At 38.4% G+C, this 27,221-nt stretch overlaps 1 protein-coding gene across 14 annotated transcripts in view; it reads left to right on the top strand.

Annotated features, from left to right (window-relative positions):
* Nucleotides 1-27,221, top strand: part of Nlgn1 (neuroligin 1) — an 856,909-nt gene that overhangs the window by 179,588 nt on the left and 650,100 nt on the right. For 6 of the 14 annotated variants that reach the window (XM_075950399.1, XM_075950390.1, XM_075950402.1 and 3 more), the window contains exon 3: nt 22,244-23,055. In XM_075950399.1, coding sequence (XP_075806514.1) covers nt 22,563-23,055 — 493 coding nt within the window. In that variant the 5' untranslated portion in view covers nt 22,244-22,562. Of the gene's footprint in view, nt 1-2,565; nt 3,273-22,243; nt 23,056-23,490; nt 23,551-27,221 lie in introns of those variants that run through there. The other 8 variants (XM_075950391.1, XM_075950388.1, XM_075950394.1 and 5 more) reach the window with 4 other exon arrangements.

The following is a 27,221-nucleotide window of genomic DNA, read 5'->3' as shown; positions in this document are numbered from 1 at the left end:
GATGCTTCTATGATTATAGCATATTAATATTCTATTGACTCAGGGAATTTGACTTTTTTTAGTTCTTTTCAGCAATTCTACAATGACTGTTCCTAAGAATGGAAAGATGAATTTGTAGGTTGTGATAGCATTTAACAACTTCTTAGCTGCTTTCTGGACCCTCTGAATGTTCACCATCTATTCTCCATGGTTTCTTCACCTTTTCGTCACTATGCAATGCTACTAGGTTTGTGATTTTTGCCGTTTCATGGCTGTGAAGTGCTATTTGTCACCCTGCTGTGAAGTCCTCTCATGACCAGCAATCTCTGAACACCCTTGTCAGTACATATTGGACGGTGAGACTTTTCTCCAGTCAACCGACTCTTCATCTTCATACTCTATTTTGTTTTTTTGTTTTTTGCTTTTTTTTTTTGATTTTTGAGACAGGGTTTCTCCATAGCTTTTTTTGGTTCCTGTCCTGGAACTAGCTCTTCTAGACCAGGCTGGCCTCGAACTCACAGAGATCCGCCTGCCTCTGCCTCCAGAGTGCTGGGATTAAAGGTGTGCGCCACCACCACCCGGTTCATACTCTATTTTGACTTGTCATATTGTTTAAGATATGTTTTTGAGAAATATAAAAGTACTTCCTGTTTTTTTTAAATATTTTTTATTGTTTATCCTACCTCAAATAGAAACTCAGGTATAATGATTTTTCTATACATGCATGACGCAGCATCTGAATAGCTCATTTGTCTTCATTGCTTCCCAGTGCCTCCTGGGATTTATCTAGTTCCCATAAATGCATGCAAAGATTTCTAGGATTTCTTTCCTATTCTTCTGACCTAGATTCTGTGACTGAACCTTAATGCAGCCATTCTGGTTGAAGACTTAATAGTTCATATTGAAAGGCCATGCACATTGCTACTGGGGTTGTTTTTATTTTTACTTTTTGGACAGGTTTTTACTCTTTACTGTTGCACATTTACTTTAGGATTAACTTTTCAGGTTCCATGAATAACTCTAGTTATATTGTAATGATAATTACATTGCATTATGGGTTAATTTACAAGAGCGAATCTTCCATCTAGAAGCATCTGCTTTTGTTGATTTGTTCTAAAATCTAATAGATAACCATAGGCAAAAAGCTACTGCTCAAAGTCGCACAGGCAATTAACAGCAAAGCCAGTGGTAGAAGGAAGGTCTCCTGACTCTTTTAGCAGTTCATACACTTAAAGGCTTAATTATTTAGTCAGTTAAGAAAAATTTTCCAGTTTTTACCATCAGCTTGAAAGAGAATCCAACTTCTGTATTTTACTAGGCCCTTGATAATCAAAGTGTTCTCAGAAGGCTTGTTAAAATTGGAGAGTCTCGGCCCTAAAGACAGAGAATCTTCTTTTAAAAAGGTTGCTGGCTCATTGGTAGACACTGTCTGTGAGACTATGTGGGAACCTGCTTAGCAGAAAGGAGCTGGATTTCACTGCACGGATCCTTTGCTTTGAAATCAGAACCCCAGTGCTGATGCCGAGGCCACTGAAACTCTAAAGATTTCAAGCAAGGCACATGGAGACCCGAGTCATGATGGTTAGACATTCCCCTCTCACTGGACACTCAGGCATCGAACCTGCTTTTCTGAACAGACATCAAAAACCCGAAATGAGGGGTCCACAGCTGAGAGTGTTTACTGCTTCTGCAAAGACCCGAGTGCAGTTTTCAGCAGCCAAGCTGGATGGCTCCCAACAGTCCGCTCTAGGAATCCAACAGCTCTTGCCCTCTGTGGCCACATGGACACACATGTGGCATACATAAGCACATGCACACATATGGATATATGACTAAAATAATAAAAGCACATCTGAAAATATTTAAAAATGAGAGCCGGCAAGACAGCCTTGTGAGTAAAGTGCTTGAACCAAACCTGAAGACCTGATACGGATCGCCAAGGGCACACAGGGTAGAGAGAACTAACTCCTCAAAATGACTTCCACACACATTCGGGCATGTGTGCTTGGTGTGCAGGTTTTCACATACATTCATAGAGGTAAATAAAGAGACAAATGTAATTAAAGGTTGTTTAAAATGATAAAATATCATCTAAGTAATTCATATCCTTTATCATATGTATACAAAGGAAGAAAAATGTTAAATGGTTTTCTGAAAACAATGTATTTTAGGAAGACTAGGACCTTCTGTGTGTGTGTGTGTGTGTACGCGCACATACACACACACACACACACACATACACACTCTACTAACTACTGGTATTTAGAAAATAAATACATTTTTTTTTGAAATCACAGTGATTCCCCAAATTGGCATTTTAGCTACTAAATGCTATCTGGGAAGAACTTAAATACCAAGGAGTCAGAAACAAGGATCCTCATTCTTCCAGTGTAACGCAAAGACCACCCAATATGTTTAAGCAGTTTTATTCTACTAGTATTAATCGGGGTTCAATCCCATGGTTACTACAACAGCAAGTTTTTTTCCCAGAAGCCGGGGGAACAAGGGGGAGGGGGGAGTGGAAAAGGTGAAGAGCGGATGGAGAAAAAAAAAAGTGAAATCCCTGCAATATTGCCTCGAGCCACTAGGGGTACCTTTGTATCATTTTTCTTTCTGCACTGATTTGGAGTAGAAACCTGTATTAGGGGAAACCAGGGTCTTCGGCATTTTTTTTTGCGAACAGTGCAACCAGAATTCAAAAAGATTTTTATGAAATCAAGAAAGGAAGAAAAGGAAAGAAAGAAACCATCGCTCCTGGTAACCCGGATAAAGCTATGGAATCGTTCTGCTGGACACCAGCACTGGGAATTCATTTTTGAGGTCAATTTCCAATCGAGATAAATCTATTGGATTAGTAGGATTATCTGATCGCAGCGCAAAGAAGTAACGTTGTTTGATCGTTTGTATTTTCTTGCCTGACGGTCGGAATTACACGGATGCGGCTTTGCTTCTCCAGAATTCTAGATCGTGGCAGCATCTGGAAAGAAAAAAAGCATCAATCCACACGTTTAGGAAGTGTCCGTGGGTGAATAAAGAGGGAGGGGGAGGTGGAACTGGGGTTGCGGCTGCTTAAAGAAAATAAATAAATAAATAAATAAGGGAAGCGTCTTGAATTCTGAAACAAGAATTACCCAGTTCCGGCGGTTGAAAAGAAAGCATCTACAAACTGGTAAATACTTTGACCATTTCGACTTGAATTTGAAGGCGAAGTGTTGTTAAAACTGCCTCCTTGAATAATTGAAAGGACCGGGGGAAGATGAGGGCGCTCCCTCCGTGGACGTGTCTTGCTGAGGGTAAGTTTGTGGCTCTTCCCTTGGGCGAGGGCTGCCGGTCTGGGTACCACTGTACGGGAGGGGTTGCGGACTCGGTGCCGGAGAAATGGGGCGAGCAGGCTCTCAGCCCACCTCGCGCACCTCCCAGGCAACGCGACCGCTCCGCCCGCACCAAGCTTCAAAACCTGGGTTTTGTGGCCTCAGTAGGGAAGCCAAGCAGCCTCCTGTCCCCCAACTTTGCCTTTGGGCGAGGCGGGGGATCTCTAGGCTGTGAGATTCCCTCTCGGAGCGGTGATTTTTCTCCTAACGATACTTTAAGGAGAAGAGGCATCCAGTGCTTTAGAAAATCCTGCTAGGGTGGGGGAGAGCTCTGGTCCACGTCGCGCTGCCTCGGCCCAGGTTCCCAGGCTGTCTGAGCTTCTTGAGGAATCTCGCTGGGGATGCAGTCAGCAGGAGGGTGGTCTTATTCATAAGCTCCGATGTTCCCTCCCTCTGTTTCTTCCTGCCCTTCCCCACCTCCCTCTTCTCTCAGACACTAAAGGGTTACAGTCACTGTATCTGATCCAGGAGACAGAAGTGGGATTCTGCCACACAGGTTATCTCGTGACTTCCTTGTAGGACTTTGCATAATACAGTCAGATTTAACTTTCTTGAGTTAGATGAGCGAACCTCTTTGCAGCGTTTCAGCCCCGGGCCCAGCTTGGCAAGTGCACCAGGCAGGCAGCTGCATTTGTGATCCCAGCCTGCCTTGCCCTGCTCCTGACTCCTGGCTTTTCTTTCCCAGTGAGCTGTGAGCGCTTGTGTTTCTCGAGATTTTTTTTTTTTTTTTTATGCAGCCGAATTTAGGTTAATTTTTTTTTCAGTTAAAGAAATTTTGTAGTTCTCAAGAAAAAAAACCTCTGTGCTCTCAGAAGGAAATCGATTTCGCCAGAGGTAATTAAAATTAATCTTTCAATATGTGAATATTAATTGGCTTAGGAAAGTAAAAGTTGCTTGGGAATCCGGAAAAGGACATTCTCACCCAAGTTTGAGGTCTGCATAGCTCCAGCACAATTATATTTACATAATAATAAATGATATCTAAGTATTCATGAATGTATAGAAGTGTCTCTAGATGGATTAAACAGATGAAACCCCTCACAGCCCCTCACACTTCAGTGTCTTTCAGTGGCCGTTTTCTATTTAAGGACAATGCATTTGCTTTTAAACTATCAAGCACTCAAATGCTGAAATAAAATGAAGATAGGTAATTGGCAAGATATAGAATGCTGCATCTGATGTATTTTAATCTCCCAAAGAAGACATTAGATACTTATAACTTGTGAAATGTGTGCAGTTTTAACGTTATAGTTTTAATGTTAAAGATTCTCTTTTAAGTCTGGACTCACCAGAGATAGAGCTTCCGGGTCATCTCAGCTCATCTCCAATCCTTACTTGACAAACTTCAAGTACTTCATGCATTCTGGCTATGAAAACTAACATTTGAAATTTGTATTTTTAAGACTCAGTTACCAAGTGGAACACTTTTATGTACCAGGATTTTTAAAGTGCAATCTGGGCTGTTTCTTGCTTCTGTGGGCTTTGATTAAACTTTCTAAACTACTAGAAGTGCAGGAAGGACGTCTGCAAGCACATTCATTTTCTGCAGGTATCTCAGAAGCTAGCTCTGCCTCTTCTCCATGCTTCTCTGTCACGTGGTTTGTGTGCCTTGGAGGGAGAAGAATGGATGTTCTGTGTGTTGGTACATTCTAGCAACTGCTCCTAGCCACACAGTCCAGAAATATTTAACATCCAATTACACCAATAGAAAGAATATTAATTTATAATAAAGTCATGTTGAATGATGGGTAAATATTTCTTTCTTCAGACTAACTGAGAAAGACTAGAATTATTGACAAAAAAACAATTAAAAATTTGAAATATAAAATGGGGGTCCTTATAAAGATTTCCTTATGTATTCTGAAAGCAATGCATTTGCGGTGATTCTTGTCTCAGACTGCTGTTGAGGGTGGGTGAGCTAACACACTTAGCCTGGCTGGCAAGGGTGTTTCTGTCAAGAGTAGCTGATACTTTCTAAGGCTTCATTATGCTCTCCTTGGGTGGTGAAAAAGGAAAGGCAGTAACTTTGACCTTCTCTTTGTATCATGGAGGTTGGTAGGGTTTCTACAGTAGATCCATGTAGGTAGTACAAGGTTGGACAACCAATAGTAAAGGAAGTTGTCTATAGAGAACCACTACCACACTTCTAAACTCACAACCATAACCAGTTCCTGCACTCAAGTTCAGTGTAGTTTGACAAGTGGGCCGCTTACAGAACTGGTGTGTCCCTGCAAGGTTTGTGAGTTAACTACATGCTGCTGTATCTTCTCCAACACACGTGATGACCATTCCAAGGAGTGCAGTGTCCTTTATTGATTCTTTATACTTTATATCAGAATTATACAATATTTATAATTAGGACTAAAAGGTTAGAAGTTCACAATTAGTGCTAAAAATTCTAATTAGTTCACAATTAGTGCTAATTCTAAATATGGTTCTTAATGCGAATGGCAAGACATACATTGGATTCCCCAAAGTTATTGGTGTGGGTATGGACATTGCCTATTCCTCTTGAAATTTGTATCTTTATCCATGTTGTCTAACTGTCCTAAAATCCAGAAATTACTGACCTATTGGTTGCAGCTTCCATGATTTTGAGATGATTAACCATATTTGGTTAAGAGTTCTTGCCCACCCCTGCCCCTGCTTCTTAAATGAAACTTTACCAATGCTTAAGTAGAAGCAGAATCGGAGAGGAAAAGTTTACTTTTCTGCATTATTGAAATTTAGCATATATTATCTTTGGTACAAAACGTCTATATCTTTTGCCTTACTGGGACCTGAAATAAAAAACTTGCCTTTACATGAATTTGAAATATCAATGTTTAATCTTTAAAATTTGCCAAGACCAGAGAAATAAAGATGGAATTAATAAACACCTCAATAAACCTAGAATATGCTTTTATAGTTTTCATTGTTTCTTTAAAGGTAATTTGTAACATCTTGGCAGAGCCAGTACTCAATGGGCATGAGATAGCAACATCCCCAGCTCTCTCAAAGAAAGGTTCTTCAATAGCAAAACATTGCGTTAGGTGTTCCTGGTCTGATGAGGACAAAGCCATGTTGAGAAATATCAGTTATTACTCTATTGCTATAAAAACAATGTGGGATATATTTACTGCCCTCTATAAAAAGAAAAAAGAAGAAAGGATGAGAAAGAAAGAAGAAAGAAAGAAAGGAAGAAAGAGAAAAAAAAAAAAGAAAAGCCCATGCTGACTTTTAGTAGCTTATCTGTTGGGAAAAAAAAAAAAGACTGCCAAGTCATAGCTTAACAGAAATCAGAGAAAACTAGTAAATCACTCCAGGCATTTGAAATTATTAGACATTAAACTTTGGGGTTTTTATATGAATTCATTTTATAGCAGTCAATATAATCTCTTCTGTGCCGATTTCCATTACATGTAAGAGAGACATTCTGCTCAATGGAAGGCACTTTACTGCTGCCATTACTGCAGAGTTTATAGGTCAGGGATGTGTCAGCATGTGAGATTCAGCGGTGATGTCTCTTTTGTGTGAAACCTTATGGGCCTTGCGGGCACTCCCGCGTCCCAACACTCATGAAACATTCAAGTCTCTGTATTTGTTATTTCCTTTTCTTTTTATATATGAAGCACTTCAGTATATGAATGTGCAGCCAAATATGACAGGCATGTGTGAATGGGTCTAATGAGTTTTAATAATACACATATTAGGAATTGCTAAAGGAAGTTTTAATTAAGAAATGCAAGCTAAGCATGAAATTCATTTTGGAAAAACAGCAAGTTAACATAGTGCTAGAGATGCAAAATGAAAAAAACCACAATGATACATTGCAACAAAAGAAGTTTTGAGCTGAGACAAGACCACCCAAATAAAGTAGAATTTAGCTTTGAATCCTAACATTTTTATGGAACTTGTAAAATATATACTGTTCTTAAAAATGTTTTTACTTTTCCATCGTTTGTATGGCAGCACTAGTATTTCAAATATTAGCCAAACATTTTGTACATAAAGCTAATTCATTTTTCGTATGCATTGACTATATATTTAGTCCCCTCTGAAACTCCTTCCAAATGAAACACACTCCAGGGCAGACCCCATGTTGAGGAGGAGTTAGCCTACGTAAACAGACTCTGGACTCTGTTTCTCTGTTGTGCTTTTTTATTTGTTTGTTGTGTTTTCATTTGGTATTAATTCCTTTCCGAAAGGTCAAACAATGACTTTTTCTAGAGTACAGTTCTCTAATAAAGAAAATGCCAGCAACTAGATGTGACTTCATGCCTTCCCTTCCAGGGGTTCTGTAGGTAGTGATCACAGCAAACTGTATTTCTGTCTGCTTATCTTTCTATAATTTATTTAACCTTGTGTGGTTTAGAAAACAAATAGGTTCATTATTTCTTTTTTATTTATATTTTATAATCTATATTTATTTGGTGGCGATAACAGACGTACTTCAGGGGACAAAAGCTGTAGAGTATATGGACTATTGGGCAACTATTCCTTTAAATACAGGATACACTCTTGTCTAAAGAATACACTCTAGAAGTAGAGAATTCAACCAGTGTCCTTAATATCTAATTTGGAAAACACTCAACTGCTACAATGATTTCTCTTTTGTATAGATTGCTACAATCTATTATATATAACACTAGGAATCCCGTTTTGGTTTTTCTAGGCACTTCATGTATTTTTATGTTTTCTGGAAAAATATTAAATGTACAACTTAAAGGTGAATTACATCTCCTTTTAGAAAATCATGGTTGCTTATTTTATACTGGCTGATAGAGCATTAACTAGACTTGCAAATTCAACAAAGTCATGTTTGGGATCAGGGAATATCAGCATAATAAAAGTCAAGGTGTGATCACCAGTAGTCGAGGTTTCCTATAGCAAAAGGGACCTTCCTTGGAGAGCAGAGTAACCTCTCTTTCCTGCTTAAGACATTGACCAACACCTTCCCACGCTCTCTGTACCTGAAAGAGATACCTGAACCACTCGATAGTTAACCTAAAAGGCACACAGGCTCACTTCAGCAACCGCTGTGTTTTAAGTCAGTGCATCTGTCATTTTTGATTTAAATCTGTATTATGTAGCTGTCTAAATCTCTACACACAAGTGACAATGTTATCTATCCTTTTCTTATGAGTAAAACCCTCATAACTTCTTCAAGTTTCATGACTTCTTCAATTGTGTCAACTGCACATGTTCTGAGGATTCCAAAGTTCTCTACAATTTAGAGCTGTGGTCTTTAATAATAGCATCCGGACTGAACTCCTTTACAAAGTCACTTGACCCCGTAATTTCAGCGTCTACAACCTTCATGACGGCAAGGATCTGGCCTTCTCCCCAGCATGTAGAGCTGTCCGGTAACTATACATCAGTTTAAAAATAAAAAACGTGTAGCTTTTAAAGTAACTTTATGCATATATATGATACATTGTGATGTTATTTACTAGATTATTTTATAAGCTCTTTGTTACCCCTTTTCCATATTGGAGGCCAAAATGACCACCTGAATGGACTACTAAGAGCACTGGATTTAGCCCAATATACAATTAACATTATTTTAGCCTCCGTAGATTTCCATTGGTAAGCCATTTCACTCATTAGCTTACCCCATTTTGCTTTGTGTTAGTTATTTTATTGATATTTTATAAAAAATATTAAGTTTCATTTCAGAGCAGGCCAGGGAGTTCTTTAATTGCTTTGGCCTAGTTAACATTCCTAGTGACAAATTCTAATTACATGTAATTAAGAGGTAGTCTTTTAAAGTGTATTAATTTTGCAGCACTAACAATTTCATACGTGAACCCAATGTATTCGCGTTCCTCTCTCCCCTCCCACATTCTCCTCCCATTGCTGTGAATACTCCCCATCACTACCAGCCCTTTCCCAGGCTGGTGACTTTTGGTTTTGTTTTATGATGCATTTAGTTTAAACAGGGACATCTGTTTGACCATTGGATGGGAAGCATCCCGTAGAGCCTGGTGGGCTCATTGGTGGTTACACCATTGGAGACAACTATTTCCCTTCCCAAGAATTGATCAGGATAGCCAATACTTCAGCAATGCAGGAGGGATGTGCCCCTGCTTAACGGATCCTGAGTCCGCTTTTATTTTTTTTCCGCTTTTATTTTTTAAACATAAAATCAGCTACTTGGAGTTACAAATAATTTAAAATAATGTTCTATATCTCCCCCCAAAGGGATTGTTTTAAAATCCTAAATCTTAATAAAAAATAAATAATAAATAAAAAGTTTTAATGACAATCACATTTAGCTTATTTTATTTTAAGAATTAATTTAGAATTACTAGTGCAATAGAATCATTTCCTTTCTTATAACTTATTGAAAGGTACACTGCAATTCTTTACACATATGAGTATATTAAATTGTTATTTATATTTTATTTATTAATGTGCTACATAAACGGCCCATGAAGGGAGTTCTGTTTTGAATCTTGTGATTGTGAGGAATCAAACAGTATTGCAGTATTAAGAAAAACATGTCTGTTTATGAAGAAAGATAGCTAGCATCATTTTTTTGTCATTTGAAATCTGTGCAAGGTCGGGGGCTGCAGGAAGCCCTTGTTGGTGCTTGGTGTCTTGTGTGAAAGAAGTTTGCGGTCTCAGCCCAACTGTATAGACAGTTGCTCCTTAAACAACAGCCGCTATAGTGTTTGCCAACTCCCGCAGAAGATGGGGACTGAATGGGCGCAGCCTAACTCCACTCTCTCTGCTAATCACCCTCTGAGGGTCAAGACCGGCACAGCGGGACAAAGCCACACCAGCAACTTCGCGTCCCTTCTCCTCTGCCAAAGTGGGGGCCATTCTCTGGCAAGAAGGGATATTTTAAAGGAATGTTAATTAGATAGGATACCAGGAAGGGGGGTCTCATTCTTTCCAGAGGCTGACCACTCACTAGAAACAAAAATAAGCTTAAACCGAGAACGGGAAATGCCATACTGCTTTCCGTGTGCTAGCTTCTCTATAAGGTACTGGCAAGCATAATTAAGTTGCTTCTACAAGCAATGACTTGTGACCTATGGGTGGCCTGTTCAGACAAAAGCATCAATTTAATATCATGGGAAGCAATCAGCTCCACCTGGCTGTCTCCTCTGAGCTCCTGAGTGGTTATTCATTTTCTTCAGGGAGATCGCAGGGTCACCCATTGGTTTGAAAAACATGTCCTGCAGTATTTTACATATGCATCCAATCTGTTGCTCCTGACATTTTAAGACCCTTCTGTTTCTTCTATGCTTGCCCCTTCACCTTTCTGTTCATTTCGAAGTCAGGATCTCTAAATCGTCTCTAGATTTAAAATGAATATTTGAGATGCTACCTCATAGCATGCTCAGAATAAATAGAAAGCAAAACTTATTTTACGTAGTTAATGATAAGTGCCTTTCTCCATACCCCCAAGAAAAAATGAACAGAAGGGTAGGGTGCTCTCCGGAATTAGCCAGCAGTGCAGAGGTGTTTATTATAGAAGGATCCAGCTGCACAGTAAAGAAAAAAAGACATTGCTTCTGGCTCCTGCCCTTCATGTTGTCAGAAAAGGTGCGTGGCTTTTCAGTCCTTGACTTGCTGGACAGCAATTCATCATCTCCATAGCAGTCCATAGGCGCTTCTGCTGAATAAGAAGGCATTTTCATTGAACTTTAGCATACTTCTGTCTGCTCTGCTTTATCTCCCTTTACATGAATATCTATAAGCTAAGGCCTTTAGAGAGATGAGGTTTCCCAAACCCACAAACAGAAGTAGGATGGTGTTAAATGATGGCAAGCAGTGGAATGAATAAAGGGGTATTCACTCAAGAAATATTTTCTCAAGTCCTCCAGGACCATATCTCATTATTTTAAGCCAGGAATGTGAAAGATGTGACCTCTATTCTCAAAGATCAAAATTAGTCTTACCATCATGCTGTTTCTATGATTGCAATTATTCTTATTTTACTCAACATAAGAATTTTTAATTTTTTTATGTTTTGAAATTGTAATATAATTACATCATTCACCCCTTCCCTTTCCTCCCTCAAAACCATACTGCATACCCACCCCTCCTTAGTCTTTCAAATTCATGGCTGCTTTCTAACCTGTTAAAATATACATATATCTATGTGCACATAATATGCCCCTAAGACGGTCTACACATTCTTATGTGTTCACGCCCTTCTCCTTTGCAGTCAGAAGTGCACCATTTTATCTTCCCTCTGGTCCTGCTGAGAAGCCTCAGTCCCTGTGGCATTTGTAGGCTCAGTCTGTCAGACACATTGTACCCCTAGACCTTAATCTTGCAAATCTTCTTTCAGAATTCAGGTCCTTTGTCCCACTCCAGCCCACAGCTGTCTCCTGCCATTGATGACTAAACAGTTGTCTGAGTAATGGGTCTACATAATGCTTTGCCTTCCGGGTTGCTCTCCAGCTTCCTTGAGAAGCCAGGCATTTCTTTGTTCTGCACTCGTATTTACTAAATGTGAAGCTGAAGACAGAAACTGAGGAGACCAATTTCTGTGATAGCATGTACGAGAGGATTTTAGGAGGATGATAAATATTTTGAAAGTTGAGGACAAGGAGTTTCTTTTATGGCTGGAAAGATGAAAGAAGAGAGAAATGGCCTGCTAGTCAGTGACGGGTCCTCCAGGCAAACACCGATAGAGAGAGAATTCTCTAGGGAGGACCTTAGTGGACTAGCTGCACCCAAGCCCCTGGGCATTCCTCCCACAGTGAGAGGCTTCTTTCATACCGTGTATTCATAGCTTTGCTCCCTGATACAAACACTGATGTGTATACTGTTGTCAGTCGGTCTGTAACATAACTTTGTTGGCTGTTTCTTGGGATGTTGTTAACTTTTGTTTGTCTTTTCTCAATATCTGACTTTCTCCATTGCTTCTCATCACTGGACAGGGCCATGGAGAGTGAAGACAGCCCAGGAGGGAGGGAAGAAGTAGAGGCACTTCTGCAGAGAGGAGAGGGATGTACCGCTACACAAGTTATGGGGCCTGCTGTTGTCTTATTGAAGAGTGTTTCAATAAGAAATATTTTTTTTATGTTTCTGACTTGTAGTTACCAATCTCTTACAAAGGGATGTTAATGATTTCTACTTCATGGGGATATAGCAGGTTGAATTGCATGTTTAGTCATGAAGAAGGTACTTATTCCTGCATCAGTACCCCCGACTCAAGATCTCAAGCAGAACTGAATGTCCTAAGATTCACTATGTACTCAAGAGTGACTTTGAACTCTTGAAGCTCCTAATTCTATCCACCAAAGCTGGTATCATTAGAGTGCACCCCACATTCCACATCTGTTTAATACCTACATCTTCATATGGCCACAGCATTGGCCCAGCATGCCTTGAACTTGTATATAATCAGTGAGAATTTGATATTTACATATCAGAATATGCATTCTTTAAACCATGGTTCTAATGCACTCTTAATTTTCCTCTTTAAATCTTTCTGATACCAGCTTCTTCTACATTCTTGACACAGGTAATCTCAACACCGGAATTACCTTTCTTACCTCCATTGCTCCTTATAATTCTAGCATTCTTCATTTTCATGGCCCAGACCCCAGTTCATCACCTCTTTTCTGTCCCTGGCTATAAATTGCTTCTGGATAAGTTTCTAATACCACACTGTTTGTAGCTGCTCAAGATTATACCTATTAATTAACCCCAGCAGACCAATCTCCAGCCTTTTCTCTTTCTTTCCTGTTGGTGTCTTGTGTGCTCCACACTCCTCAAATACTCAGCCACAGTGAGCATATGGCTTCACTGAATTGGTCTCACTAGGGTGCACAGCTGAGCACTCTGTATCAAACCCATTTAGACATATGTTTGGAGTTGGGCAGTCCTGTGCTTGTATCTTCAGTCTGCCTTTTCTTACATTTGTGGCCTTGGACACAATATCTAACCTATTAAAACCTATTTTTGATTCATTTCAGATAGGAATACTTAATATATGTCTGTTTTGAGGTGTAAATGGAATGGACACATAGTTTGGAGCATGGTTCAGAAGACTATTTGGTGATCTACCATATTTGTGGTCCATTTCAGTTTTACAGAATTCTGCATGGACCCAGCTAATAGTTCAAACTTAATATGAATGAAAATTTGTTTCTCTTTTCCTCCAATCAATCCATTCAAGGCTGTGGTTCTTACATCTTTGTGATGGTGCCATTTATATTTTTGATAGGCAAACTCTCAAATGTATAAACGTGAATATCACTGGACTGAAGCAACATCTGGAATTGGCAAGATCAGAAAGACAAGCCCAGTTTTTCTAAAAGGCTTACGAATCTATTATGGCAGCACTCATCAACAGTTTAAGGCACAAGGGTGCTTAGGGCTTAGTGCATAGTTAATGGAATAGATGTAAGGCCCTTACAAAGTTACATACTGGTGTTTTCATTTTTTCTGATTTGCTATTATGACTGACTAGTTATTTGTTGCTTTTAATCTTGTTATGTAGCTGGAAAAGATATTGTAGTAAAAGGAAAAGCTTTATTTAATGACTTTGTTCTTTACTTATGATGTGATTATTATTATTAACATTATTAGTTATTATTCCTTATATCTATATAGACTTACCAGTAGTCCATTTGACAAAGACTACTTCAACTGTAACTTCATAAAAATATGAATAACTTTATTTATCCAATTATATAAGTTCTAACACATTAACTCATGCTGACAAACAACAATAACTACAAAGTGACTCTCCTGGCAAGTGCTAACACTTTTACCTTCCAAAGGAAACTCTGTGCTTGATGCTGTGCCCACCTTATGGAGGTGCTGGGTTTAGATCAAATGCACGCAGTAGTCAAGCTTACTTAATTTTCTTCTAGTTTTCTACTTCAAAGGTGCTCTCTTTCCTTCTCATGTATAATTGTCTTGAGGTGGGCTGTAGACACCTAACTGTGGCCAACCCTGCTCCACAAGCTGCCAGTTTAATTTGCTATGAATAAAGTTGAAAATCTTCCTCCCTTGATAGGGATTCTGATGGCTTTCCATCACTTGCTGATGAAATCTAAAGAAAATCCAAACAGTTTAGCCTCATAATGAAGGGCGTGTGGGGTTTAGCTCCTGCTTGCCTTGAAACAGCATCCAGCATTCATTCCTTCAGTTCTGGTCAAAGTAGAGTATGGCCTCCTAGCAGGAAAAATATTTCCCCTTTCTGTCCCATGTTGGTTTTTCTAAATATGTGTTGGAGGGGGGGACCAAGAGAGAAGACTATCTTCTCTAAGTATAAAATTAAACTTCTAGTATAAGTTCACTAAGTATAAAGTTTAAAGTTTTTTGGAACATCCCATAAGAACATCCCCAAAACAAAGTGAGGGAATCTTAATACATTCTTTCTTCTATTAATTCATAGATGGAGATTTGGGGTGAGAATGATCTCACAGAATTACAGGCTGGCATTCCTGAGAATCTGGGCTGATCTCAAGGAGCATGAGCCCCATAGCATCCATGAAAAAATATTACTGGTTTCACTGGAATATGTTCCCAACATGCATCCTTTCATATTTGTTGTGAGGCTTCCTTCTCACTCCCCTAGCTCTAGTCAATGGATTATGATAGAGTCATAATCCAGTCATAGTCCTTTGACTACAGGTAGACTTGTCTCATCTTTTCATGCCAAACAACTTTTAAACCACGACATTAGTAATGATTTTTAAATATTTGCTATGAGAAGTGATTACCTGCTAGTTACTTTAAGTATTTAGTTGATAAAAAAAAAAACTCAGCCATGATGACTGAATACCTTTATTATGGGCAAAGAACACAGAGCAAAAATCAGGACAACAAAATGCCTTATACAAATATTCATGCCTCGGTTTCAGTATTCTCCACTGTAGACTCATAGCTGCTGTCTCTGTGTCTTGGCTACCACCACTTGGACATGTAAAGCCATCTGCTGGCATTGAGCTTCACTCTCAGTGAGCTGACCACACAGGCACCTTACTGCCCTGTAGCCAAATTTGATCAATGACTGAAGCATTTATTATTAAATTAATTAAATTTTACTTAACTTGTCATTTTTTTTTTACCATTATTTACTATTGCTAAGTATGGTTTTGGTACCACTCATAGATAAAAATCAATACTTTATATTTGGTTAATGCAGTTGACCCTCAATCTTTTCTTTTTGTTTGTTTGGTCTTTTTGTTTGTTTGTTTGTTTTGTTTTGTTTTTTTCCAGGCAGGGTTTCTCTGGAACTTGCTCTGTAGAACAGTTTGGACTCAAACTCCCAGAGATCCACATTCTTCAGCCTCCAAGTGCTAGGATTAATGACTCTGCCATCACAGCCCAGCTACCCTCATTATTTCTGAGCTCCATGTTTGCATACTTGCTTTTCAATAAGATTTTTATTTTTCAGAAAAACTGAAATCAAAACTCACAGTATCATTCTACAGATACCAGAAAATCAGCAAAGCACTTGAATTGGTCTATACTTATGTTTCCAAGGGGTCAAACAAAGTTTAGCTCTGCATTCAGCTGATGGGTAGAGAAGCAGAGGGGGTAATGACCACACTGTGCAGAGTGAGGAGTTCTCTTATGAGAGAAAGAGAGCAGGAAGGGGTTTGAATGGCTGCTCTGATATCCGCTGGACAAGGCTTAGGCATTTAACACTTATGAACCTTGTTTTTTTGTTCTTGTGCAAATAGAAATAGAATCAACTAGAATGAACCATTTCAAGAGTTTAAGATTGTAATCATAAGGTCGCATGGCATATATATATATACACATATATACACCTACATATATATATACGTATGTATGCTTATATGTGTGTATGTATATATGTACATCCGATATATATATTACACCCATGAGTACACCGATGCACAGATCACACACACACACACACACACACACACACACACACACACACACACACAGGAGCAATGTGTTTGTCTGTGTTCACTAATTGAATTGAATTGTAATGTTGACTTTATAGATACATAGGTGTTCTGAAACCTAAAGAATCTCCTGTGTATGACAGTCTTGGCTAAGGGTCTTCATCAAGACCATGCGGTTCTAGTGGTAAGCCTCTTGACTTAGTTCAACTGAGATTTTCCATTTACAAAGAATTTTATGTAGATCTAAGAACAGGCATAAACGTGCTAAATATACGCATATAAAAATCCTAGGAAATTCAGCACAGGAAACTCTGGCTGAATAATAAAACACATACAAGCAATCACTTATAAAGCAAAGTAGATAATAAACAGGTACTGATATTTAATAAGACAGGCGTCTATGTAATGATAGAGGTCTGTTCATGCTGGGTCACTTTCCCCCATCTTTCATGTATTCACTGAGCACACATCAACAATGTTTTTATTTACTTATTGTGTGCATGTGGAGGTCACAGGACAGCAAATGAAAGTCAATTAAAGGCTCCTACTGTGTGTCCCTGTATTCAGCAGCAAGACCCTCTACCCACTAAGCCATGTCTCTGCCCAACTATCACATGACAACCTGCATCAGAACTTTTATTTACATGTAACTCTCTTCGTTACAATATTACAGGCTACTTTGAAACAATCAGCAGGCATTTCTTAACATTCTCTAATATTTAGCACATTGGCTTGCACATTGTAAGCTCTCAATAAATATTTGTTGATTGCATAAAATATTATATGGACATTGTTATTCTCTAATATCTCAAAAGATTCTAGTTTGTTTTGAACCTAGGTTATCAAGGAATAGTCTAGTGGAGGAACCAGCTTGTTTACTGAAAAATGAATGTTATATGCTATATCACCTTTTAGGTTCCTTTGTGGAATACTATTTATTATTTATAGGTTGTCTTATGAAGACCGTACATGATTCAACTTAGGTGAAGAAACAAAAGAAGATTTTATGAGCAAAGATTTCCTATCACTAAATTACAGAAGCCTAATCTCTCTTGGGCTGACAGACTAATCCGTTTGTAATATGAGACTTCCCTGGGACTTGTGTTTCATTTTTAAATTTGTATTGTGTATATTCATTATATTTGATAATTTGCTACATCAGGGCATTCTCATACAAGTATGTACTATACATTGATCATATTCTCCTGGATATTTATTCAATTATTTTATTCTATTTATTTAAAACTATTCAGAATATGAAGAGAATATAGAGAATGCATAATGAAGATGTTTTCCTTGTGTGTTTTCCTTGTGTGTATTAGCCAACACTATTAGATACTAAGAATTTGTCAAATTTGCTGCAATTAATCGTTGTTCTTTTAAAGCCTCTCCACGAGTTATCCATCCTAGGTTCCAGTTAATTAATTGCTGGAATTAATTCTGTTCCTTCTATTTATTATTCAGTGTTGACAACTTACCTGTTACAACACATTTAAACATTTGTTAATAATAAATAATGTTGTTATGCATTTTTAACATTTTTGAATAACATTTTGGTTTTCACATTAATTTGAAATTCAATTTTACAAACTCAGTTTTGTCTACACTGGTATTTTAGATCTTTTCTTTTCATGGTTATATAGAATTTCAATTTCATATTATTTTATGACTTATGTATGCGTCATGTGTGGACATTTGCTCTCTCATTCGTTTGAATGGTATCTCATTGTTGGTGTGGTGTTAGTTCTTTTCTGTCGCTGAAACAGCACATTGTGACCAAAAGCAAGGAATGAAGGAAGAGTTTATTTAAGGCTTACCGTTATAGAGGGTGGTCTGTAAGTTCAGGGCAGAAACAGCAGCAAGAAGACCAAAAAGGAAGCCAGGGTAGCACATTCTCAGTAAAAACTAAACAGAGTTTGAACTAGAAGTGGGGTGAGTCTATAAACTCCCAAAGTCCACCTCTGTTACATGCTTCTTCCAAGAAGGCTGCCTCTCCAGAATACCCCTGAGACAGCATCAACTGGGAAGCAAGTGTTTGAAATCGGAGCCTATGGGGGACATTCTCATTCAATCCACCGCAGTAAGAAATCAAGTCATTACCCACATCTTTATTTCAACCTGACTGTCTGTCAGTCACTAAAACATATTAAAGATAACCTCAGAGGCACCAATTTGTGTTGGCATTGCATTAAAAAAGAAAACTCAACACTTCCTTTTGAATTAATTTTACCAAAAGCAAGCCTAAGTTTGAATTCTCCACTTTTCCTAAGTCTTCCATGGGTCTGTAGTTTGTGGTTTCTGACTTGCCCCTAGTCTGTTTGTGATACGTATCTCACATGTTTCTACTCGCTCTATGCTGTCTTGTCTCTAACAAAGGGCTTCAATCTGGAATTATTGAACAGCACAGAAAACATCACATGGGGAGAAATGAGAGATACATCATAAGGAATTTTAACAGTTTTACAAGGTGTTTACTGCAAAAAGACTAATTGTGAAGCAATAGTTTATGTCATTTCCAACTTTCACGGCAGGTAAAGTTCCACAAGACCTCTTTCGACCTGTTTATTTTTCTCACCAAATGATTGCTAGAACATACATACATACATACATACATACATATGCACACATGTTGCTCTATGGATCAGTGACACAGAAGAATGCATGACTCAAGAATACAGCTATGCTTTAGTTTTGGTTTTAAAAGCTGATTTTGTGGAAATTCCATGGCAAGCAAGGTTGGCTGTTGCAGTGTTCTCTGAAAAGAAGTTAAACAAGCAGATCGAGTATTCAGCAGGATATCAGGCTAAGTGACCTCAAGGTGCACTATTAACTGGACTATGAAGTACAAAAAAAGTTCCATTCTCTTTGAATGTAGGAGATACTTTTGTAAAATGATGACCATAATTGTGTAAAATTAAGTGTATCACTGTCTTTATTGAAAAGTAAAATTGATTAAAAAATAAAATAACACATAAGATAACATAAACTTACAGCAAGAACAAGTTAAATCATTTAAAATTTGTTTCTAAGACAAATATCATATGTACTCACTCATAAATGGCTTTTAGATATAAAGTAAAGGAAAATCAGCCTACAATTCACAATCCCAGAGAACCTAGACAACAATGAGGACCCTAAGAGAAACATATATTTATTTAATCTACATAGGAAATAGAAAAAGACATAATCTCCTGAGAAAATTGGAAGCATGAAGACTCTGAGAGAGGGTAGAGGGGGTGGGGAGAGGAAGAGAAAGGAGCAGAGAAAAATATAGCTCAATAAAAACAATTTTAAAAGACAAGCAAAAATTGTTTCTATAAAGTTATTAGAGTAGTTTCTAGACTCCATATTTTAAAAGAAATACAATACAAAAATACATACTTTATAATTCAAGGTCAAATTTTATAGGATCATGAGGAGATTTATTTGTGTGTGTATGTGCGCGCATGTACACGCATGAGAGAGAGGAGGTGTATGTCTGTGTGTGCATGCATGTGTACACACTTATGTGTACGCACGTTTTAGTGAGGGGGAAAACACCTGCATACACATGCATACAGAGGCTAGAAGTTGATGTTTGGTGTCTTCCTCAGCTGCTCTCCATCTGATTTTTTAAAACAGAATATCTCACTGAATCTGGTGATCATCAAGTCAGCTAGTCTAGCCAGCCAATGAGCTCTGGGGACAGCTTTGTTTCTGACGCTCTACCCTAGAAGTCACAGTGTGTGCCACTGTGCAAGTGAAGAGACCCTAGGGTCTCCAACTGTGGTTTCTGATGTGTGCACAGCATGCATTTTCCTTGTGCACAGCGTGCACTTTACCTGCTGTGCTGTCTTAGGGCCCACAATGAGGTTTTATACATAATTACAAGTTGAAGACAGTGCAATAGAAATAGTTGGGGGTGGCCTTTAGATCAGATGACCCTGGGCTCTGGTTCTGCTATTCGTAAGCAGAGACTCTGGCCAGTATATTTAACCTTTTGCGACCTGTATTTCCTGTGAATAGTGCCCATTTTTATAAGATTGTACTAAATAAAATGTAAATGCCTTAAGCTTAAGAATTTGACATCTACTCCAGAAACATTAATAAATGGAAAAATGTCAAAATACACCTTTTAAATGCATATTGCTTTTAAAGATCTCACTAATATAAACAAGCTATTTTTTAAATTAATTTACCTAAAAGATTGTTTTTACAATAGTGATGGTCAGAAAATAATTTTCGATCAAGGCTATAGTTCTCCACAATGATACACATGCAACATGGAATATTTTGGGCAAAATATTTGGACAGAACAAAACATAGGAGAATTAGAAAATTCACCATGCCATGCAGAATTCTGACCCAACATTCTATTAAAACAGGCTATCAACAGGAACCAGGAGTCTGTTTTTATCTTAACACAATTAAGGAAGCTAAAGACTTGTAAGTGTAAAGGGGAGTGTTATTTTTTAATAACCAAACAAGAATCTTTGAATATTAATGAGATGCCTATGGTGTGAAGGAGAATGTCTGGAAATCGATGTAATTGTAAACAATGCTGAGTAAAAAGGTTGACTAAGCCTTTCCAGGTCGCCCCATAGGGTCTCCACCTTAGGTGGTAAAATGGTATCTTTTAACAGAAAAAGGCAAACAGGACTCGGCCCCACTGGGGCCCACCGTGATTCAGAGCATGCACGGGCATAATACATTCTTTAAAGACCTGAGTGTGTAGCTAAATCGTCTGTCAATGCAGGAATTCTGAAATGTGAAAGGATCTAAGCTTACATGACAATTAACACAGACTGGAATAATCTTGAAGAGAGACAGCTATCTCCTTATTACCTCCAGCGCCATTATTACCTTCAGCGCTAAAGGCGCAGGAGCTCCCAAACCGAACTCCTACTGACCTGTACAGTTTTACATTCTATTCTCCCTTCATGTCACACTAAGTCAGGACAGTGTCACTGCCAGGCCAGCGCGTCTTCAAGAATCTTCCCATACCACGAAAGATTAGGACCACCTCTGATAGAAATCAGCACCTTAGAGGGTGGTTCACACACGAAAAGACAAGTTTCCTGCGCTGCATGCTCTTGACAGTTGGTGCGAGATGAGCCTGCGGATTGCATGCGCTGAGAATTACAGCTTGTTCAGATGCATTTTCAATCGCACTGAATAAACAGCATGGGATGTTTGATGAGTGTTAATATGCAAGATGCTACAATTAGGTATGATTGTTCCTTTAAATTACTATGCTCATTTTTTTGTATTCTTCCTTTGATCTCTCACAGAACAGTGAGAACAAAATTTGTAATTTAAAACATATTGACTTTGACTCAGAAATTCATTTGCACATTGCAAACCTATTGTGAACTGAAACATATAGTTAGATGGGAAAATATCTTTAGTCTGAAGAGAAGGTGCCAATTTTTTCTCTCGTGCATGTGCTTGCCGCCCTCAGTTCTTTACCTTAGGTTTAAAGTAAGTTTCTCTCAGTTATATGTCCTGTACCATTGAGATGTTCCAGGGAACCAGGACTCATGAGGGAGTAGGTTAAAATACATTTGTTTTGTGTTCACTATAAATATGGGTTTGGGTAGTTCCTTTTACTTAGTTTTCAATATGTACAATCATCCCTAGAAGTTGATCTTCCATTACACACTAACTCCTTGGGAAAAAGGGTTTCTCTTCATGGGATTCTAATTGTAGGTTTGTAGATGAGTTCTCTACTTAGTTGGAATTATTAAAATATTCATGAAGAGGAAAGTTTTACTTATAACTTGGAGTGCTGATTAAAAAAAAATACTTTGTACTTTTTGTACAAAGTGTGTGTTTGACAAAGCCTGTTTCTAAGTTAGCACATGCAGAGTCGGCAGGCAAGTTGCTCAATGATCTAATAATCCATCACTTCACCTTTAGTCTTAGATCAAGTCATTATCTTCTCTTCGTGGTGTTCAACTTACCCAACTCTAGCCACTCTTAATGTATTTCTACACCCTGTAAAAGATCTAGGTATCACCGTGTCTGTTAACTTGTCTTACTAATGATTTGTTTTCATTTTTTTTCCTCTAGAATATAGACCCACGGTTAACTGGATTTGATTGACAAGAGGGAAATCTGCAGTCAATGGCCACTCCCACCCCACTGCCGCTATGGAAAGCAGACCGGTCAATAGGAGATGGTCTGATGAGTGGTGAGGATTGAAGATGCCGCTTCAACCTGTGGGAAATCAATGGGAGATCCTTGCTGCGTGAAGGGTACCTCGAGCTTTCCTTCCCAGGCTAACATTTGAGAAGCTGGAGGTGCATTCTACCATCGTTTCAAGGTTCCCAAGTGGATACAGATATATTTGCCTCACTGTACCAGAGAGCTAGACAACTAATGTGGGACCATGGCACGTCCCAGAAGCATGTGGCCAAATTATGTTTGGAGAGCCATGATGGCTTGTGTGGTACACAGGGGGTTGGGCACCCCGTTGACTCTCTGTTTGTTGGGATGTTTGCTTCAGACTGTCCACGTGCTCTCTCAAAAATTGGATGATGTAGACCCATTGGTTACCACTAACTTTGGCAAGATAAGAGGAATTAAGAAAGAACTCAATAATGAAATTTTGGGGCCTGTCATTCAGTTTCTTGGGGTTCCATATGCTGCTCCACCAACTGGTGAACATCGTTTTCAGCCTCCAGAACCACCGTCTCCCTGGTCTGATATCCGGAATGCTACTCAATTTGCTCCTGTATGTCCCCAGAATATCATTGATGGCAGATTGCCTGAAGTTATGCTTCCTGTTTGGTTCACTAATAACTTGGATGTGGTATCATCATATGTACAAGACCAGAGTGAAGACTGCCTATACTTAAACATCTATGTCCCAACTGAAGATGGTGAGTTAACTGCAGGAACACAGGGAGATACGTTTATTTTCTATCCTAAGTTTGAATAATGTTAATTCATGTGTACCGGTAGTATGCATGGCTTTTCCTGTTGGCATGTAGACATATTTTACATGCTTGCATGCCGCTCTTTTTGTTTCTGTGTGTCTGTGTATCTGTTCTTATTTTTTCACTGTGCCTACTCATTTTCTTTCCTCCACAGCACGTATACTTAGGTAGAAATGGGCCCCAAATTTCCATTTCCTACCAAATGACGTCTGAGAAGATGCATCAGCGTTTCCTCATTGCATGTGCAGGCTCAGCGAATTGGGGCTCTTTGGCACTCAGTAAAAGCAGGAGCGTACTAAGTTAGATAGTGGTGTTGCATGTTCCGGCGGTCTGTGATGGGGCGCCATGTTATTTTCTAGTCTTCTATTCATTTTTCAGTAAAAAGAATATCCAAGGAATGTGCCAGAAAACCCGGCAAGAAAATATGTAGAAAAGGAGGTATGTATAAAAGTGAAAATGAAAACGATGTAAACATTTATAGAGGGAGAATCAGATCTTCTCCCAGAAGATGATTAGCTGATGCTGGGGAGTGAGTCAGGAGAGCTCAGGCTGAGCAGACCGACTGGGAAAACTCATTGCTGGTGCCTGTGTTCTCCTATAGGTAGTGCTCTTATGGATGCAATTTCTGCCTTCTCTTTTCTTATATATATTTAAAAAAAAGGTTACCTCACTCTTAACTACCTAAGAAACCCAAACAGCACTGCCTTAACAGCCGGTCTCTTACTGAACATGTACAGATGTGTGTCCCTATTCACAATGATTAGTTAAGCCAAAAGCTTTGTTTTATGTTGGTATAGTCTTAGATCCTTCTGCACACTGGCCACAGCTATGGGGCCGTTTCCATTATGTCGTAATAGTGATATTTTCCCCAACAGTTGCTTTTATTTTCAGTTACTCTCCTAGAAGAAAATGAGATATTTTATTCTTTATGCGAAATATTTACAGTCTCAAAGTGCCTTTAGCATTTATATATTTATGTTAAACAATTTAAAACATGGGGAGAACGTGATTCAGAAGCTACAATTAAATCAACCTTCAAATCATCCTCTAGCCAGATTGAGCAAATCTAGACACTGACAGCTGCAAGCTCGCAACTGAATGCGGCATGACCACGCTCCATTTTTATATAACATTCAGGAAATCTCTCATAGGAGTCTATGATTTTCTATAGCAGTAAATATTCTAAGTGTTATTTTGACCTTGCTCATAGCTTGGTAGACATTTCAGTCTTCCTACAGAAGTTGTATTAATATTCCAGTGTTGTATGTTCCATCACTCTTTGCACTTCCAATCTGGCTGGAACAGGTCAGATTTCATCATGGCATCTTTGTGTGGAAGGAGTGTCCAAACACTCTGTTTTATGAGATTGGATTATATGGAAGACACTTGGAATAACAAAATTATCAACTCTCCATCATAAGTATTTGCATTAAGTCGACGATTATTGTTTCTCTTATTTGTTGGGTAGAGTTGAACCTCTACTTATAAAATTTAAGGTCATAGTCTGGGTCAGATTCGTAATATGCTTAAGAAGATGTGTGGCAGAAGCAGGGAGTGCTCATAAACAACTAAAAAAAATCCATTCTTTTATTTTCAAAGGAGAAAAGCAGCGGTGACTTACGGGCTGTCAGCTAATGGAGAATGCTGCAGAGGGTGTTATTATGCTGCTTATCAAGAATGTGTAATTAGCTAAGTGACTTTAGCCTCCTATCACAAAGTTGTTGATTTACAAAGTCATAAATAAAGATGCTGTTCAAGAATGCATAAATAAAGCATAATGCAGGAGAAAGGTGTGATTAAGAAAAAGGATAAGGGCACCAAAAGATAAGATAGTAAGCAAGAAAAATGACCTTTCTTCTCATAGAACTCCACCAAGAGGAAAAGACTCAGCAGAACTTCTTTTTCTTCTTCTTTTTATTCTGTGGCTTGTTGGCTCTACATGCTTCATACGAGAGTTGGTGAAGAGCTGTGTAGGCTGGACTGTTTACTTTGGCAAGCTTTAAGCTAATTTATAATTAGATTGGGACAATGTCTACAGATGCCCACTGACTGTGTATAGTCAACTATTGTGCTTTTATGCAGCGCTAATTAAGCACTATTTAAAAATCCTCTTGTTTGAGAACTTAACATATCTTACTATAAATAGAGAAGGCCTGCTCCCTCTTAGTTGATTGTCTATTACCTTAAGACTGAATAACTAATAATTTAAGTGTAATATTCTAAACTAATATTTCATGAAACTAAAAACCAACATTTACATTTGACTATTGAATGATGGAGGAGAAAAGTCCCTAATCTTTACATTTATATTTATTCTCTACAATGAAAGGTTTATTTTCATCAATTCAAGGAAATATGAATGTACACATAGTGATAAGCACCTTTTATTCTAACATTTGCGAGGCAAAGGCAGGTGGCTATAGATTTCAAAGCCAGCTACGGCTACACAGTGAGGTGGAAGCTAATATGCTTTATATGTTCACTGTTCCAAGATCAAAAAAGAAAGAAAAGAAGAAACAATGAAGGAGAGAGAAAAAGAGAAAGCATTATCCTGTTTCAAAAAGTTATTATCAATTTCATAACCATTTATGTATACATTAAGTATATACTACACATGGACTATGAGTTGTTAAACAGCTTTGTTCTAGAGGCTCTTAAAAACCAAGGGAATAGCAGTGCTCTACTTGGTCCAGATGCTGATTTTTGGCTTGTCATTATTTACCTCTTTTCTTTTTAATGTATACAGTCACTTGCAGAGGCAGATGGGCCCTGTTTCTGTGCCAAGCCCCCTATAGTCTGGGCCTACTATATTCACCCAGAATTCTTTCTTAATTGCCAATTATAAACATGTAGTAATCAAGTGAGTTGGTAATAAATGAGGCAGACGAGGAACTCTCTTCTCAGAGAGCTTACATTCAAATGACTTTGTGAAGAACAACACATTTTCTGTTCTTTGATCTGTACAAATGGAAGAAAAATTTCTCCCTCCAGGAGATGCCAGATTATATTTTAAAAATACCCTTTGCAATACTTTCCTCTGTATTTGAAGTTAGAAAACACATTTTAAAAAATAACATCAAAGGACGAACTTTTATTTTAAGACAGGTCCCAGTTGCACATTTGAATCTGTCTTTTCGTAGTTCCCATGATAGTTTTAGCCATATGCCAGTTGCCTTCTAGATAGTCTTCAGGCTTCTGTCCATTGAAAAATTGAAGAAAGTAATGAATGGTTAAAATGAGGTACTGCTGTTGAACACTCGGATAGGTAAGTAACATAGAAGCTGGAGTTTTACATGTGCAGAGTAGCAGGGGTTCTTCCTTATTTATCTGTTTCATAATTGCAGCAATCTTATGAGAAAAATTAAACTACAAAAATCTCAACAAGTTTTAAAATACTTGCTTTTTTTTCATCCAATTTCCATTGCTAGTAAAGGCAGAAGCAGATATGGCCAAAGTTCTAGCCCACAGAGACTATTAGATAGAGCTCTATTAGGTTAAATTACTCCATGCAGGGAAGATGGCTCGTTCAGTAAAGCAATACCAGCACAAGGACCTGGATCAGGCATGTCTATAACCCATAATACATGTCTATAACTCATTACCAGAAAGGCAGCCAAAGGAAAATCTGCTGAACTCATTGGCTAATGAGTCCAGCCTGTGGGAGATTCTGCCTCAAAACGAAACAACACAACAGCAACAAAATCATAATGTAAGATGGCTGAGGAAGATAGTTGCTGTTGACCTCTGGCCACTATAAACATGCATACACACATAACAGACACATTTAAGCACACGCATCCACACAGAAATGCACAGGCCCATGTGCATATACAAAATGCAAGCACAGACATCACACTTGCACACATGCACACATACATGGGCACATGCACATACGCACACACACATACAATATATAAGCGGCCTCTTCCAGATGATCCTTAGCAGTCACTGAGCCAGCTATCTACTTTGGCTCCCTTCCTTCCCTGTTCCCTTTCTCTTTCATGCTTTTCTTTTTTTGCATAGTCAAACATAGTCTCAAAGTTTTAAATTCTATTGCATTGACAATATTTTTGATAAATTCAGATCTTAACTCAATTTGATCAAGCCAG

Source organism: Microtus pennsylvanicus, chromosome 16 (genome assembly GCF_037038515.1).
Source record: "Microtus pennsylvanicus isolate mMicPen1 chromosome 16, mMicPen1.hap1, whole genome shotgun sequence".
Lineage (NCBI taxonomy): Eukaryota > Metazoa > Chordata > Mammalia > Rodentia > Cricetidae > Microtus > Microtus pennsylvanicus.
This window is presented reverse-complemented; position numbering and strand designations above follow the sequence as displayed.